The sequence below is a fragment of the Natator depressus genome, chromosome 20, assembly GCF_965152275.1.
Source record: "Natator depressus isolate rNatDep1 chromosome 20, rNatDep2.hap1, whole genome shotgun sequence".
NCBI classification, from domain to species: domain Eukaryota; kingdom Metazoa; phylum Chordata; order Testudines; family Cheloniidae; genus Natator; species Natator depressus.
This window is the reverse complement of record NC_134253.1, coordinates 10,963,720-10,982,163: the sequence shown is the minus strand read 5'-3', so window position 1 is coordinate 10,982,163 and position 18,444 is coordinate 10,963,720. Positions and strand designations below refer to the sequence as shown.

The following is an 18,444-nucleotide window of genomic DNA, read 5'->3' as shown; positions in this document are numbered from 1 at the left end:
TACTCCCTGGGCATTGCTCATGTCAGAGTGAAGAGATGTTTCGGCCCCAGGGAAGAGAGGTGTTTTACGGAGGAGGAGAACATTAGGAGGATGGGGATGACATCCCTGCTCCCACAGTCTCCCCCTTCTGTTCTTCTTTCTTGCCACTGAGAACCTCAAAGAAAGTCTGAATACTAGATTAGGTAGCTAGATAACCATGAAAAGGGGGTTCCAAGGTACAATAGAGAGTGTTGGGCCTGCTCTATACCATTTTTACGTGAGAGGGTTGGAATGATTCCGTTTTGCAGAGAATTCTGAGATTTCAAATTTTGGTTTTGTTCCTATTTGTGGGAATCCCTCTCCCCAAACTTCAAAACTCTTTGTGAAACAGAATGACTATTCTCAGCCGAGCTCTATTGAAAGCCTTGGGTCCGGGCAGTCTGCTCTCAGACTATCCCGGTGCTGGGAACCCAGGAAACTGTGGGAGCTAGAAGTGCCAGGGAGTTGCCAATTTGAGAGCTGGGGTCCCAGACGCTGGGGGTTTGGAAGCCCACGATCCCAGTCAGCCTGCTAGATGGGCTTCCAAGGAGCTGAATGGGTGCACTGGCAAGACAGCAGGCAGGTTTCTAAGGACCCCTGCCTGGCTTCTGGAGGAATTTCATCCAAATGGAACTGTCGCTAAAATAGTTTGATGAATCAGCAAATTCGAATCAAAAATTAGTTCGTGAAAGTGTTTCCGACTAGCTGTAGTTGGAATCCCTCGACTTTAGCGTAGAAGAGATGGCTGTGCGAAGTACGTGATGTGATTGTCCCTTAGTTACTAACTTGTGGGGCTTTCTTGGCTGTAGGAGGACGATGCTCTTCGTTTATTGTCCTTTGTCCTGTTTGGCATCCTGGCCCGCCTGACCAAAAGAAAATGGAAGGGCTATTTCGCCGAGCAGGTTAGACAGAGCTGGGTCACACTTCTGCTGCACCTGCAAGACCCGAACCCCAGGGTTTCAGTGGTAAGACCGAGAGTGACTTATTTACTAAGCCAAAGGAATCTTCCTCCCAATGCCAGGGGAGCTCTGCTATTCCTGCCTGCTGTGGAGGCCCAAATTCTCCCCTCAGTTCATTGCCCTCCTGCTGAGTCAGTTCCCGCCAGGTTGCTCCATGGCTGCCTCACCAGAATCCAGGATAGGTCCTGGGTCTGAGCCCGACAGCTCTCTATTCCTGTCTGTCTCTGCACCCCAGGCCCCTGCCTCCCCAGAACAGAAGAGAGACCTGGTGAAGCAGCTTTCATAGGTAGATCTGTTCCAAAAAGACATTGATGCTACCTCCAGGTTGCAGTGGAAGCTCTCCCCTCTATTAGTCATTCCTGCATGTTTTCTGCCAATTACATCCAGATGAATCCCTTTTTATCACCCTAGCAGATGAGTTCCCTTTGAATGACCAAAGCGCTCAGTAGGGAACAATTAAATGGTGCGACACGCTTTCTTTTTTTCAGGAATGCAGAGCTACGTTTCACCTCTGTGTCCCGTTTTTGGGACTGAAGAGGCTCCAAACTGCCGTGAATCAACACCTTGATGGCACAGCCAAGCTGAAGCCTGAAGAGCTCCAGGTGGACATTTGCAGACACCTTGTGAGTGAGCTGTTGCAGTGTCTGAGATTCTTGACTGGAGTGGCATGTGGTGGTGTAGAGGTGTGGGGGGGATGTGTGATGGGTAATGGAAATAACGGTCAGAGTGGGATATATGACTGAGGGTGACGGGAAATGTAAATCTGCCACAGATCCCCATTTTTCCCACGTCCACCCAGTCACCTGTTCTTTCTCTGATTTACCTGTGGCTCGTAAAAGCATGTGCTGGCAGTCAAAGGGCACTTCTAGCCAGAGAGAGCTCATGTGTCCCTGATTTCCTCTAGGCCAAAGAGAATGCCGAGCTGCTGGAGAACTTGTACAAAAGCACCATCACATACTTCTTTAGCAGCTGGGAAGAGATCCGGGCAGTTGCAGCCAAGTTAGCTGGTGAGAGATGATGCCCAGTGTCCCTTTTGGTATTCCCATTGAGGGAGAGAGAAAAAAATCCCACTGTGCAGCACTGAGCTGCCATTAATCTCTCTGTGCCTCAGTTTCCCATACATAAATGGGGAGGTTAATATCCCTACCTCTCCAGTGTGGTGGTCGGAGGAAATCATGACTTGCTATAAAGTGCTTTGGGATTGTTGCAGGGAAAGCACGGTGCAGTCATTTAGTAGTAGAGGCTGGGACACTGTCTCATAGGGCATGTTTACACTTGGAGCTGGGGGTCTAATTCCCAGCTTGATGAGACATACCCGCACTAGCCCTGAGTGCTAAAAATAGAGAGTAGCTGCGATGGCAGGAGCAGCAGGAGGTTTAACCACCCCAAGTATGTCCCATCCAAACCCCAAAGTCGATTCTCAAGGTGGCTAGCTCCTCCCACTGCTCGTGCTGCTTTAGCTACATTCTAATTTTAGCATGCGAGCGCTGTGCGAGCTAGTGTGGGCCTGTCCCATTGAACTGGGAGTGATCCCCCTCGCTCAAAGTGCAGACCCACCCACAGTGTTGCTCAGTGCTCTTCACTACTACTTCATCATTGGGAGGCATGCAGCCCACCTGCCCTCAGCGCCTGCTGTTTCAGGTTCCTGGCCACACCACCTTGTCAAGGAGGCAAAAGGTTCCTCCGCTTTGGCCCTGTGCCCTCTTCTAGCAAGCATACCCAGGTGAGACAGGCAGGCATTGTGGCCTAAGTCTCACCTATCAGTCACCTTGTGGGATCCCTGCTTAGAACTCACTTATTCCTGGCCCCAGTCCTTTGCTCAGACCACTAGACCAAGACACTAGCTTAGTATGTCTCCAATAAGTGACAGCAGTGGCAAGAGGAACACAGACTCTTTAAAGCAAATGGGTTTTGTGTAAACATTCTTAAAAAAAAAAAGTCTTTCTCATTCTCTTCAGTGTGGACTCTAAACTGCACTAGCATCCTCTTGCCCACAGCTCACCCTTAGGCCCACAGTAGGAGAGGCCAAAGACCTGTCTAGGGGCTGCTAATATCACTTTGCATTCAACAAGGGAAGGTTTTATTGTTGTTGTTTGTTTTCCATTGTGTATTTAGGCATCATCCTGGAACACACAGACAGGCAGCGTATGAAATGGCTGGACCTGGAACATCTGCTGATGTGTAAGTAATAAATACAGCTGAAGTTCTGCTCATCCGTGAGTTCTAAAGGAATTTAGCTGACAAGCAGCAGTAACCGATACCACTGGTGCAAAGTGCATCAGCCACACATCAAGGGACAAATTCACTCTCGCCCAGTAGAAAGTCAGCTTTAATTTCCCCTGAAGGAGGCAGCTGCAGAGGGTGTGATGTGAGTCCGTGCATCTCCTGGTTGTCCTGGCAAGGCCCCCTCCGCAGCCAGTGCTATCCACTCTTTGGGCTTTATTGGCTCTCTGTGGACTCCCCAGGTGAGGAGAAATTGTAGCCACTTTCTGCTACCCCAAATTTCCCACCAGCAATTTTTCTTCCAGTAGGTGCCCTGCATCCTGCACAAAGCAGCTTGGACTTGGCCTCTGTTCAATTCCAGGGTTATTGGAGCTCAGATCGTGGCTCCTGAATAGAGATGGAAAATAAACTAAAAAGTGGAAGCTATTGAAACAATGGACCTTCTTCCATTTACAGCAGAGTGGATGACCTTCTGGTCGAGTCAGGGTCTCCCCGCTTGTTGGGAGCACGGAAGGGAGCCAATGGAGGAACCTAAAGCTTTCTTTCTATTGGAGAGCTTCTGTAGCGTGGTATTCAGAGGTAGTAAGTCTCCAGCTATTTCAGGCACAGGTGACAATATGAAAAGTGAGGCATATTCATCTCTCATGTATTTTCCATCCCAATAGAAGGACTGAGCCCAGTTTCACATTTTACCATGTGATCATTCTGCTCTGGTACTTCAAGATTCTGTGATCACGCTTAGCTGAGATTTGACAGTCTGTACACTAACATGTTGTCCTCTGTCATTTCAGCTCTCCACGTCCTCAAGAAAGACCCAAGTCCCTCTGTCCAGCTGGTGGCAACTGAGGTCCTAAATGACATCTGTCCTGGCCGAGTGCTTGGGGAATGAAGCGGGAGACAAAGAGAACAAGGCAGTCCAGTAGTATAAGGGCCCTACCGTCAATCAAACGTTAACCCCACCCTTGGCCCTCGTAAGCCTTGCCCACCGGTCACTGGAAGTCCCAAGCCATGAGGTATTACTTCCAGGGTCAAGGCAGACAAATGACCGGAAGCAACGTGTGTCATGTGACCCCTCTAAGAACTCCTCCCATTGTCCTTTACCAGTCGGGATGGGGTTTGCCCTGATAGGAACGCCCCAAGAGAAGATTTGACCAATCGGGGGAGTTCCGGGGCAGGATGACCTGTCTGGAAGTGGTTCGTGTAACCCCTCTAAGAATACCTCCCACCACCGTCTACCAATCAGTAGGGGTTTGAGCCACTGGGGACCACCCCGAGAGGAGGTCTGAACAATCATGGGGAGTTGCGGGATGGGGTGATGTGTCTGGAAGTGGTTTGTGTGACCCCTCTAAGAATTCCTCCCACCACTGTCTACCAGTCAGTAGGGGTTTGAGCCACTGGGGACCACCCCGAGAGGAGGTTTGACCAATCATGGGGAGTTCCGGGGTGGGGTGATGTGTCTGGAAGTGGTTTGTGTGACCCCTCTAAGAATTCCTCCCACCGCCCTCTACCAGTCAGTAGGGGTTTGAGCCACTGGGGACCACCCCGAGAGGAGGTCTGACCAATCATGGGGAGTTGCGGGGTGGGGTGATCTGTCTGGAAGTGGTTTGTGTGACCCCTCTAAGAATTCCTCCCACCGCCCTCTACCAATCAGGAGGGGTTTGAGCCACTGGGGACCACCCCGAGAGGAGATTTGACCAACTGGGGGGAGTTCCGGGGTGGAGTGACCCGTCTGGAAGTGCTTCGTGTGACCCCTCTAAGAACTCCTCCCACCACCTTCTACCAATCGCGATGGGTTTCGGCTGCAGAGGACTGCCCCGAGAAGAGATTTGACCAAAATGGGGCAGGTTCTCGGATTGGGTGAACCGTCCAGAAGAGGGTCATGTGAGCCCTCTAAGAACTCCTCCCAACGCCCTCTGCCAATCAGAGTGCAGCACCATCACCCCATAAGTCCCAGCGCTGGGCAGAGGAAGCTATCTCTTACCAAGAAGACATGTTTTAGAAATTGTGGAAAGGCTGAAAGGAAACATGGACTCCTTTACCACCCCGTGAGACCTCCAGATTTTGTTTTAGCTCCGAGGACCTTTGGAGTTGTGTGGAGAAAGCGCTACGGCAGTGACGGTTCCGAGGAGGGCCCTTTGACTCAACCGTTGATGGATATGTCGGAACCCGACCCCAAAATCCAAACCTTTGTGAGGCACCCCGATGAGTGTGACAGCCTCTCATTGTCCATGCCCTAAAGTTGGAAGGCGATTGTGGCTTGGGGGAGTCACAAGGTGAACGGGAAAGACGGCGCTCAGGTAAATGAATGATTAAGAAGCGACGGTCGATCATGGGGGTGTAATGGGGTTAGGAATCGACCTGGCATTGCATAAATCTAAAAACAGGCAGTGGGGTGCTTACACTGGTTTTTGTCTGAAAATCTCTCAACAGCTCGACGATGCCTTTCTGGAGGCCTTTGAGAAGTTGCACATCGGTAGCCCTGTGGGAGTAAATCCATCGCGCATCAGCTGTTTTTGCTCCTGTCTGAGACCCAGATCTCAAGAGGAAAATCCAGAAAAGGACAAAAATGGAAGAATGAACCAGCTCAGACTCCCTCATGGTAGGGATCATGGCATCCTTTGTTTCAGGCGGCTGTAAAAGATTGTGTTAAACCAGGCGATTAATAAAACTTATTTAAATGTGTCAGAATGAACGTGTCCCCCTCCATACTTGTGTTCGTAAAAGACGGTCCCAGGAACAGTCATGTCTCCACAGACGGCTCTGTTAAAGAAAATCTGTTAAACCCCCAGGAAAGCTGGGGGCTTTGACGGGGTCAATCTTCTTTTTCAAGTGGCCAAAAAGCATCATAAAACTTTAAATAGAAGACAGGTAAGAGCTTGGCTTTCACACCAGGATGCTTACACTTTACACAAACCAGCTCAAATACGTTTTAAAAGAACCAGGACCGTTGTTTCAGATGTGGACGCGCAATGGCAGGCAAATTTGGTCCGTATGCACCGCTTCTCCAAACACAACAGTGGTTTTAAGTACATCTTAACAGTGATAGACATTCTATCCAAATATGCCTGGGCCTTAGGCCTAAAAGACAAGATGAGCGGTGAGGAATCCAAGGCCTTTAAAGCTATTTCTCGCCAAGGTCGCGTGCCTCAAAAATGACAAACTAATCGGTGGAAAGAATTTTGAAACAAACCTTTTAGCAGATTGTTGAAACGGCACAGCGTTAACGCTTTTTGTAACTGATAATGAAGTCAAAGCAGGGGTTGTGGAGCGATTTTAACAGAACTTGAAAAAGATGTGGAGGATGTGGCGATATTTTACAGCCCATAACGCCTTTCGCCACATTGACCTGTTACCTGACTTTATGAAGAGTTACAACCAGAGCTTTTACAGAACTCTACGTACCAGACCCGCTGATGTTAACCCTTCCAATTCTCTGAAGATATGGAAACCGGTTGATAGAGACGGTTTTAAAATAAAACCGGTTGTTGCCCCTTTTAGAAAAGGCGACCACATGAGACTATCTAAAACCAAAGGAGCTTTTGAAAAAGGTTGTGAACAGACGTTTACCAATGAGATATTTATAGTGGATGAAGCCTTAACCAGGAGCCCGAGACCTGTATACCGATTAAAAGATTACGAGGGTGAGACAGTTACTGGATCTTTTTACCCTGAAGATTTACAAAAAGTAAACCCCAAACAAGACAAGATTTGCAGGATCAAAAAAGTTCTAGCGGAGAAAGGAAAAGGGAGAAAAAAGCAGCTACTGGTGAAATGGTTTGCGGGGGCGGGGGGGGCGGGGCGATAAGTTTACCAGCTGGGTGGAAGCTTCTCAATTCTGACGTTTAGACACAAACAAACAAAAAGATTCCTTCTGCAAAGACTGAGGGAGCGAAAAAAAATGAGCGACAGCGGGTTTTACATGACTTTGCCAAGCAAAGCCAGCTCTGCAGTTTTTCCTCAAAACACCAGCTCGAACTTTACAATACAGCTAATTAAGCCCTTGGATCTCCCGGGTGCCTGGGAGGTGGGGTTAGTGGAAATACAACACCCGCACAGCTGGAACGCTATCAACGAGGACACCCCTTTTGAAATCACCTTTGAAGATATGGCATAGAGTTTTATCCTACGATGAGGTTATTACTCGTCCATACCCGAATGATTGGATCATATGAACAGTACCATGGCTCGTCATCCCCCACCGCCTGAGGTGGTCATGAACGATGACCCTGTGGGTAGAAAAGTTAGCCTTAAATCCGCTGATTTTACTTTTATGTTTTCTACCAGCAGGGAGCTAGCTAACATTCTAGGTTTGGGCCCCAAGCGCAGCGTCTAAAAATTCCCCTTCTGGGCAGACATCACAGGGGGAGTTAATTCCCTGTATCTGCACACAGATATTGTAGAACACCAGTTTGTGAGGGACTTTTCTGTTCCCCTGTTACGCTGTGTCCCTGTCTGAGGAAGGAACAATGAGTTTGTCACCATCACCTACGATAAACCTCATCACGTTCCTGTCAGAAAACACCACATCGATACCATTACCATTGAAATAAAGACAGATCAGAACAGATACGTCTCATTTGTTGAACGGAGTGGATGTGAAAATTTAAATTGACGCGCAGATAAGACGCTTTCTGTTTAATGGGCAGTGCAGCCGAAGGCTTTAAATTGCGCATTGTATCAGCATCCCTTTTTGTGAAGAAAGTACGGGTGGCCCTGAGCGTTCGTCTGGGGCACGCGGAGTCCCTGCTTACCACAAATGCTAAATATCCCGTGGACCGTGTGGGAATGAAAGTGTTTAGCATCCCCGTGGGCAGCAGGGTCAATAACCAGGAGAACCTGTTTTTTGGGACAGTTACCCAAAATGCTTGTCCTAGGCTTTGTCTTATGCCTTGAGTGGAAGTTACACTAAAAATCCCTTTCATTTTAAACATTATGATATTAATTTTGTGGCCTTGTATGTGGATGGTGAACAGATACCAACCAAGCCTCTGCAACCAGACTTCGAGGCAGGATGCTGCGTGAGAGAATACATGAATCTGGTACAGACACTGGTAAACACATGACAGATCGTTCTCTGTTAATCGACCGTGAGGAGTTTCCACAGGGTTACACCTTGTTTGCCTTTGACCTGTCTCCCGACCAGGAATGCGCCGATGACTATTCCCTGATTCAAACCGGGAACCTGAGAGCAGAAATATGTTTTGGGAAGGCTTTAACCATCACCATCAATCTGATCGTGCATGGGGTTTTTGACAACATCATAGAGAGAAATCAGAGGAGAGACGTTCTGCTTGACTATATGTGAACATGGACACCGTGCAGCTCTCGTGTGTCTTATCAAGGTGCCTTACACAAAAAAGAATTTCTTAGATGTGTTCCCTTGTGATTTGGCTCCCTGGCGACAAGCTGTCTCAGAGACCCCTAGGTTTGTATCGCGCATCCACACAACCAACCTGGTGAACACTGGCTTGCCTTGTGTCTGGCGGAGCGTAACCGTGGAGAGTTTTTAGACTCATACGGGCACCCCCCGAAGAGCATGTTGTTTCCTAAAAGCATTATGAAATTTTTAAACAAAAATGCCACAGGCATTGTGTTTCACAATAGACAATTACAAGACCCCCGCTCTGTCGCCTGCGGCTATCACTGAGTGTTTTTCTTACATCATCGGAGCAAGGGTTTATCTTGTGACCGGATTTTAAAATTGTATTCTAACGACTTAGTTCAAAATGACCAGATGGTGATGAATTTTGTAAAAAATACATTTAAATTCTTCGGCATGCCTAGCCTTGCTCAAAATGTGTTTCAACAAGCCCAGACATGTGTATCTTGCAATGCTTTTTATAGCCATGTTATCCAATATTCTCAGGCATAACAGACAATGTTTTTTTTGGCATTATCCAACACATTTTTTATAAAGTAACTTTTCCCACAGTTGCTAGGCCCCGTGAGAATTGCAGAAAAGGGGTGTTTCCACCTCGTATCCATTTTAAAATCCGTAGGGCAGGGTTTTAAACCCTTCTCCTAGGACCCTCTTGTTGTAAATGACTTTCTGTGTTTTCTTAAGGGTTTTGGTCTCTATTTATCACTGATTTTTGTTCCTTACGATAGAGGGCTGCTGCACCTCTCTCTTTTTTGAGGTGTTTTCTCGCAGGCCCGTGCAATAGTCCAGGACTAGATCTTTCAAACTGTCAAAGTTGATCTTTTGACAGTTTGCCAAGTTCAGGGTAATACCTTTGACTTTCATACAGGCCTTTCCTCCCGACAGCTTATACCCGTACGTTTTCGGGCCTGCCGACACAAACTCGGTGATGTGTTGATCTGGCGGGATCTCGCTCGTGAGGGAATTTAGAAAGAGTTTAGCGATTTGGCGTTTAGCGGGGTTAAACCTGATCTCATGTTGGCACAAACGCACGCCTTCTTTCTGGTAGAAATAGTTCATGTACTTATTTTGTTTTTCTTCGTCTGTGCACCAGCTGGGATACCCTGAAGCCTCTTGTTTCTGGCGGAGGTGTCATTTGATGTACTCTGAAAAGAGTTCATCAGATTTTTCATTAAAAAGCCAGATTTCATATATTTTTGCCACCGCGTACCCCTTCGCTATGGCCGCGTTCAATTCCACCATGCACCAAGTCCCCAGGATGGCCCTCTCCTTGTCAGTATGGATGCACATCTCCCGCTGCTCGGTTTCCGCACAGGTTCGGCATATCGGGAACATAAGTTTGCCACCCACTCTGACGGGTAACAAAGGGAAAAAGAAGCCTTGTGTGGGGTACACTTTAACTTTTGCAATTCCGAAATAATTTGCAAGGGGTCCAAATTTGTCATAAACTCTATCGGGGTGTCCGATAGGGTATTCTTTGGTTTTCTTTACAAAAGGGTAGAAGCTGGTAAAATCATAATAGTGGATTTCTTCCCCGGAGTTAAGTTTGTAATATAGGCGGATAGCGTTTGTCCTCCCCCCAAAAAGAGCATCACTAGGCATGAGAGGCTAGGGCAACTGGGCTCATTTTAAATACCTGCAAGCTCCCTGTCTGTTTCTTTCCTCACTTCCCACTCTTGCTCCCAAAGAGTCCTCACTACAAAACCAAGTGGTTTCAGATAGTCGGTCTTGAGCTGCGTCTTGTAAGAAAGAAACCCAAAAGTTGTCCCCGTCATAGGGTTTTGTGCTTTTTCACAATGAGAGGTGGCACAAGCGTGGAAAAGAACACCCGTTAAACTCTAAGGCTGTGTGTACCCTGTCAACACTGGCATAACCCTCTAAAGAGTAGGAGCCTACCTCTAGTTCCCCACCCTGTAAAGCATGCCGTATTTGTATAGTTTCTTTGTGAGAGGTATTCAACAGCCACTGAACAGATGGGGTCGAATATCTTTTTCTGCCTGTGATCATTGTCTGGAGGGAGAAGAGCTACCGTGTTAGGCTCCAAAAATGGAAACCTGTACACAGCCATGCAGACAGATGCCAGTGCTATGTATCAGAATGGATCTATACACAGTTTTATCTCGGTGAATTTACCAGGTTCTCTCTCTACTAGATCTCCCTTCTCCATCATTTTCATAATCTCTTTTCTGTATAGGATACAAGGCTGTCTCAAAATTTTGACATCCTGCTGACAGTAATACGCGAGCTCTTTCTGCAAGTCAAACGTCTCCTCCCTGTGGGCCTGCTACCAGTCGAGAAACTCTGCTTTTTCCCTGGGCATCATGCTTTCTACACCATAGTGCTCCACACCGGGCATAGGCCGCACGTCATTTTGATTTTCGAAAGTGTGGAAAATACCCTTTGCACCCTTCAAACCCCATCACCTGCGGGAGCTTACCAAGCTTCATGGGCAAGAAGTTTAAAGAGTCTAGAAAACGAATGCCCAGGGCCTTAACTTCCACACACATTAGTTTACTACCCTGAGTGATCAGTTCTAGGCACAACTTTTCCTTCAGTAACTGTCTAATGATGAAGTATGCATCGTAACCTTTGGAATTGTGTGCCTGGAACGTGTAGACCCGGAACTCTTTGCCAATAAAGGTCTGAACAAACATAGAAAGACACTCATCACCCTTAAATTCCCAGGACTTTTCCGGCTTGAGGGACATAGCAAAAATGTAATTGGGAGTGTGCAACCCAGTCTCCTGTGTGTATTCGGAATCATAACAAATACACTTTTCTGAGGATTCGGGCTTTCTAAGGCTGTCCATAAAACCAAGGTGACCGTCTACATCACCAGCGATCAAACCCTGACCCTGCTTACAGCGCCTCCCTTTACACCTGTGCCGCTTGTCCACGTAAGACTGACCCTTATCGCACAACGTTTTAGACAGGCATTCAGCTTGTTCTGTCGATGCCCAGTCGATGTGTCTGTCTAAACGCTCTCTGGACTGACAATACAGTCTACGGCGAGGACACCTCAGCTGCACGTCCACGCTGTCTGAGCATGTAATGCTCAAGCAGAGGCAGCAGCTGGACCTGCAAGAGTGGCCGTGACTGTGCACCGTGGGGCAAAACTCACCATAATTTTTTGCTCCGAACAACTTTTTCACGACCAGAACCCCATAGTAATGCTCATCGTGCAACAGGATGAAATAAGTCTTGGGGTAAACTGCCCCCCCGTTTAAAAAAAGCCCCTTTCGCCGCATACAGCACCACCTGTATGTTGACTCCTAAATGCTGTTCAGACATTGCTATGTCACTGAGCATAATCTTTTTTTGATCTGACCAGCCCAGTTTCTCATGCAACTTTCTCGCCCCCGCTAACGATTCCGCGTCCGTAGGTTTATGGTCGGACATGACGACCAAGAGCCCACGCGCAAAACACAGATTGGTAGCCGTGTAAGTCAGGTCTACTAAACATTGTCTCTTTTTTATGGACGATTTGACTACTGAGGATAGAATTTAAAACTCTACGAGCGGCCCCCACCCCTGTTTTTTTTTACAACTGTCACAACGAGGTGCAATGTCCCATTGACATGCAACTTTATTGCTCTGTGGCAGCTTTGAGGTCTGATTGAAGAAATCCTCAGCAGACAGCTCATCCCTAGTTCTTCAGACCGAAAATAAGGGGTTAGTTAAATTACGGCTCTCTAAATGTAACTGAACATAATCATCAGGGCCTACCCTACCATTAATGTCATGGAGAACTAACTGTATCCCCCTGTGTATGGCTTCAACAACCTGCTGAGCTGAATTTATTCGCTCAAGATTAACAAAATGAAATTCCTCACAATACACCGACCCCCCCCCAAATCTAGGTAATTCACGTTGCCAACTTCTCACTCTCTCCATACACACCTCTGCATTTTCAGGGTTACTTGGGGGTTCCTCTACGGGACCATCTACATCAGATGCTATTTGAGAGTCAGACTCTGAGGCGCTTCCGTGAGGGTCATCGGGAGGAGATGGGGACCCATCATTCTAGAGAGCCCTCTGGGGAATTTTCTAAACCAGACTCTGTGTGAGAGTCTGATTCCACCTCCCCATTTTCAGACATGCCAGTTTGAGAGCCTCCAGTCGAGGGCATCTCTTTTTGTCCCCCCTCTCCATTACCTCTTTAGCCCTTTTTAAAATTTTTACAACGACCCTGGCCTGGAACTTTTTGGCAGCCATTTGTTTGTCCCCCCTTTTGTTTACACCTGAGCTGATGTGTATCCTTGAGGGTGCCCCTTTTGCCCAGGCCCCTTTCCACGACTAGTCACGCCTGCGCAGAGCCAAAAATTGAAGTATTTTTCAAAAAGTCACCCACCAAAGCTTTTGCTTTGTTGATGTGCTTTCCAGCCCTCCTTTCTTTTAGACCCCCTGAAGATACACCGTTCACCGGTATTCTGAACGAAGCATCATATTTTCCCCAAACCTTTTTAGAATACCGTTCTTTTAGAACCCCCGAGGATACAGCGTCCCTCAGTCTTCTGAAGGAAGCATCGTAGGTGGGCGTTTTCACTCACGGTTTTCTCAGGGCTTGGTGTGGAGGCGGCCGCTGAGGAACTGGAGTTGTGTTTGCGTGGTTGGTTTTTACCAGAGTCTTTGGTTTTGTCCTTGGGTTTGACGTATTTGAGGTTTGGACTGCCCTGATGCTTCATCTGCACTCTTGTGCTGTTTTGAGTTGTTAAAGGTCTCAAAGCAGATTTCTGGTTCTTTGGCTGGTCTGGTGGAGGTGTCCCTGTAGCTCTGACTACAGCATTGTCAGGAGAACTGCACATACCCGATTAGGGGGGAAGGAACATATAACAAAACTTAACTTTACCATCTTTCTCACCCACACCGATGTATTTACTTAAAATACAAAACCTCATAACCTCACAAACACAGTATATTGACTGGGCTTCATCCATCCATCTGGTGAATTTTTCTTTTCAGCTGTCTCTTTTCTTTTTCTTTTAAGCTTGTTTACCCTCTGGTCTAAGGGTCTCTCATGTTTTGACCGTACTCTGGAGCAGACAATATTATTATGATTATGATTATTATTATTGTAAATCACATGAAACTGTCTTGTAAACTTAAAAATAAAATATTCATTAGGGTGTTTGTCTATTTAAAAAGTCAGAGCTTTAAAACAAAATAATCCATTTCAGGCTGTACAACAAAGAGGAGTTTTGAGTTTATTTCTACCACTTTAAAATAAAAAACAACAAACCCGCAAACATTTTTTTAAATACACCTCATTTTGCAAAATAAAAACCAAACTGCTTTTAAAATCAACTTTTAAAATCCAGTTTAAAACACATTTTGCACAGTAAAAAAACACCCTGTTAGTTTGAAACACACCATTACCATCAGTTTGCAGCCATATACTTTAAAAAAAACCACCTATTTTTTTTACAGAGAGAGAGAGAGAGAGAGAGAGAGAGTTTAAAACACAGTTTGCAACAAAATACTTTTCAATAAACCCACATGCATTTAAAAGCCAATTGCAGAAAGTTACGCCCCCCCCACCCCACCCCCATGTGTGTTTGGGCCTTTGGATTAAAGAACAAGCACAAATGTTAGTTAGTATTACCCCCAAATCCCTATCCAACCTGTGTAATACCTGAAGTTATTAAGCAAAACTCCAGTTAAAATGGTTTTTACCTTGGCCCGATGATGAAATGCAGTTTAAAGTGACTGGTTCCATGCTAAACAGATCACACTGCAAGAAACATAGGCACCATTATTTACTAAGACAGCATGGCCAACGAGTGATAGAATAGAATATATATTTTCAGAGTTAAAAACAGGGAGCATGGCTCCTTTTGCAGTCCAGCAGCCATTCAAGAGAGTTTCTGTTGAAAGAGTCTCCAAAATACCTGAGGTTTTTACACCATCCTAAGCCTTTGTTTCAAACAGACTTCAAAATAGGAGCTAGCAGGTTGATTTGATCGCTACAACTCTCAAATAATAGCCACTTAAGGACGTTAGGCACCCCTCCCTAACATTCCCTTTTGTGATCTGGGGTGGGGGAATTTGTTATACCAATAAAATAAAAGCCAGCAGGATCTTATTACAAGGGAAAAGGCAAAATGCCACATTTATTGTGAATACAGAAAGAATCATAGTAAGCAGTTAGTTATAGGTATAACATTCCATTCATTTTCATATTTATACACACACACACACACACACACACAGAGGTTCTGCAAGGTTGTTATCATAGTTACCAGCCTTAGAGTTGCTCATGCCAAGCCACTGGCCAGGTGGCCTGGAGACGAGGAGGGAGCAGGGCCTTGTCAGATGCACATCTGACGCTCCTGGAAGTTGGTTTGCAGAATCAGACCCCAAAGTTTTCCGTTTCTAGAGTCCATTTTTATAGGAATTTATTCCTATGCCAGCCTATGGGAATTGCTTCATTATGCTGTTGCTGAATCAATCAGCAGATGGCACATTCCTGATGGCTCCGTCTTGTTCTTCGGTTCTCCCATCCTTGAAGCTGTTGGGTGGATTCCAGTCTGCCCTCCGGGGATCCTCTGGTTGACGCCTTCTTCGGCCAAGGGACACTGGATTCTTAGGCTGGCACCTCCCTGATCGTTCAGTTATTATCCACACCAAGCATCCATCCACATACATCCTCTATCTCTATTTTAAAGCACAATCGTTAACAAAGCCAGATAAATACAACAAAAGGGCGGGGAGTCTCTGTGTGCTGTTTCTGTTGTTACAAAGTATTGCTTTGAGAACAGACTCTGTCTAGGATGTACTAACACAATTAGCAGCTTGCAACTTTCACACGGCGAGGGAGAGAAACAGTCCCAAAACCCAAGAGACCTCTTAATTAGTAATACCCTGGAATTTAAACTATGGGGAATCAAACTCATTTGTGATTTTAATACAGAACTTCTTTAGTATGATCCAACAAATTAAGCTGTCTGCACAACCGAGCTGCTTTTGGCCACATTTTTTTCCTTTTAGTTAAAATACATTTTTCTGTAGGGCCTTCTTATAGTATTAAACAGTAAATCACCAATCCGTAATGTAACTGTACCCATTTCCAAGTGGGGACCCTTTGCAGATCTCAGTAAATGTCTTTGGGGCTTGTTTTTTAAACATGTTTCTTTCATGCTTAAAGTTTGGGGTGGGGGGTTGAAATAAAATGGTTGTATCACAACCATAATAAGCACCCACAGCTTTTAAAAATTTGTCTTTCGAGCAAATGATTGTTCTAAAGCATGGTGAAGATTTGTGAACCCTTCAAACATTTCAGTTTTGGGTTAGACCCGTGTGTGTGTGTGTGTGGTGGGATATTTTGGTTGGTTGTTTTGGGTTTTTTGGGTAAATATAGTATTTTAAACTTTTAATGGCTTTGAATTGCTAGAAAGAGTGACCCATAGCATTCAAACAACTCCTGGGTCATATTTTAACTGTCCAGTAGAGTTCTGCCAGTTCCTGGGTCATTTTCACTGTCCAATAGTGCTCTACCAACTCCAGGGATTATATTTAAACTGCCCAATAGCATCTACCAATTCCTGAGGTTTTATTTCATTTCATATTAATCCGAACTCACCCACCCACCTCCCTTACTATGGGTGCACACCCATCAAATTTATCCCTATAGCAACAAGGGTAAGGAATCACAGTTACCTTCGCTATTCAGTGGGGGTGTGGTTAAAACCATTCAGTTCAACAGGATGAGTCAACTCTGTTGTACTCAAACACATGTCTGAACCATCCCTGTTTTGTTTTCGTGTTGTAAGCAGAGGCAGGATGAGCTCTACCTTGACATCTGGTGGTGAGTTGTGGAAAAGGACTTCAGGAGCTGATCTCCTTTGCACAGGACACTCACCCCACCTAGCATGAGCCCACAGGAGCCCAAATGGTCACTTTGGCTGCTGTGGGATCCCCAGTTTCTCTGTTCTTGGGGCAGGAAGAATAAAGTGTTGTTATCCTGATGATGTGAATCAAGGACAGTGGAACTGTCCTTGGCCTTTTATGACGGAGGGACTCGCCATCAACTAAGTAGCACTCGCTAGGCAAGGGACAAGGATTCCAAAAGCCAGTGAATTGAGAGAGTTTGGAGGTTTGTGCGTAGTGGTGTAAGCTTCCTTCTGAGGGCTCCAAACACCAATTACACTTTCTCTCCATTGTGTAATGTCAGAGGTAATTCTGATTCTATTAGGAGTTTGGTTACAGACTGCAGAGCTGAATTCACTTTGGGTTCATGGTGCCCCAGCTGTGAGGCCCCCCTACTACTTAACACAGTATTCAGTGATTTCAACTTGTCGTAGGGGAGCTTCAGTGCCCCACTGGTGGGGGCTTGACCCGGTTTTGCATCGTGTTACTGGAATGGAACTCCTAGATACTGAACCCAGCCCCTGTTGTGGCCAACTCTGATGGGCAGAAGGGTTACACTGTAAACACATTTTTAGGATTTGTTCCCCTCCCACTTCACAGCTTTTTGCTATAAATGGGTCTCTTTTACACAAAGACACAAGACCTAGGTTCTCACAAACCATTTTTTTAAATTTAAAAATCATACAGCTTCTTGAAAACAAACCCAGATGCTCCATTAAAACTTTTAGCTCACTTAAGGGCCAGAGACCTTCTAACAGAAACACAGATAATCACAAAGCCCTTTTCATTCGATTTTTTAAAATGTACAGAGACCAAGTTTTATATTGCATGTTTGTCCCCTCATCATTCTCTCAATTAATCCTTTTAGATTTCTTACAAATAGTCTTTTTCTTAAGCAGGGTTCTGTCCCTTTTTGTGTGGACCAGGCGGTCAATGTAACGCTGTAAGCAGGCATCTTCCGGTTTGGACATTTTCTTTAAAACACGGTCAGGGTCTCCACTGAATTGCACAGCATTTCTCAAGGTCACCCCTTGCGCTAAATGTTCTTGGGCTAGGCACAGATGTTGCATAACATAACCTATGGCAATAATAGTGTTCAATAAGCTTTCCAAACACAGCTCAGCACACAGGCCCCAGAACTTGCAGTTTCTAGCCATTGAAGTCCAAGTCACAGTCATGGTGCCATTGGGCTGGGGCATCTATGACACAGCCCTCACAATTTTCAAAAAGCTTTTCCCTAAGACAGTGATGAAGAACAGCATAAACAGCAACGCGTACAATAGTCCGCATAACATTTTTACGCTCGTGACGTGGCACTGGCTCAGCGAGTTCCATGCCAGGCCTCCTCCTAAACTCCTCCTAGCCGTCCTCCTCGGAGTCATCTTCCACAATTTCTAGCGGCGTTGAGCAAAAAGAAGACGGGCCTGGTTCACCTTCGCTGCTTGAAGCAACGCCGTCCAGGGCCTCCGGGTCCTCTAGAAAGGCATCGTCAAGCTGTCGAGAGATTTTCAGACAAGAAACAAGCGTAAGTGCCCACTGCTTGTTTTTAGATTTACACAACCCCTGGTTCCTAACCCCATTACACCCAATCATCGACCGTCGCTTCTTAATCATTCATTTACCTGAGCTACGTCTTTTCCATTCACCTTGTCTGCCAGTGCCTCCCCCAAGCCATGATCGCCTTCCTCCTCCAGGGTGGCGGATGACGAGAGGCCACCATGCTCATCGGGGTGTCTCATGAGCGGTTGGGCTTCAGGGTCGGATTCTGGCATGTCCATCAATGGCTGGGCCAAAGGAATCTCCTTGGCTTCTCTCTCATCCTCTTCAGAACTGTCGCTGCTGTAGCGCTTTCTCCACACAACTCCAAAGGTCCTCGGGGCTAAAACAAAGTCTGAAGTTCTCACAGGGGTGGTAAAGGAGTCCACGTTTCCTCTCAGCCTTTCCACAATTTCTAAACCACGTCTTCTTGGTAAGAGATGGCCTCCTCTTCCCAGCGCT

General features: G+C 46.2%; 1 protein-coding gene across 1 annotated transcript in view; it reads left to right on the top strand.

The window, feature by feature from the left end:
* Positions 1–18,444, top strand: part of LOC141975279 (protein maestro-like) — a 63,618-nt gene that overhangs the window by 14,969 nt on the left and 30,205 nt on the right. The window contains exons 9-10 of the mRNA XM_074935576.1: positions 828–983; positions 1,466–1,600. Coding sequence (XP_074791677.1) covers positions 828–983; positions 1,466–1,600 — 291 coding nt within the window. The remainder of the gene's footprint in view (positions 1–827; positions 984–1,465; positions 1,601–18,444) is intronic.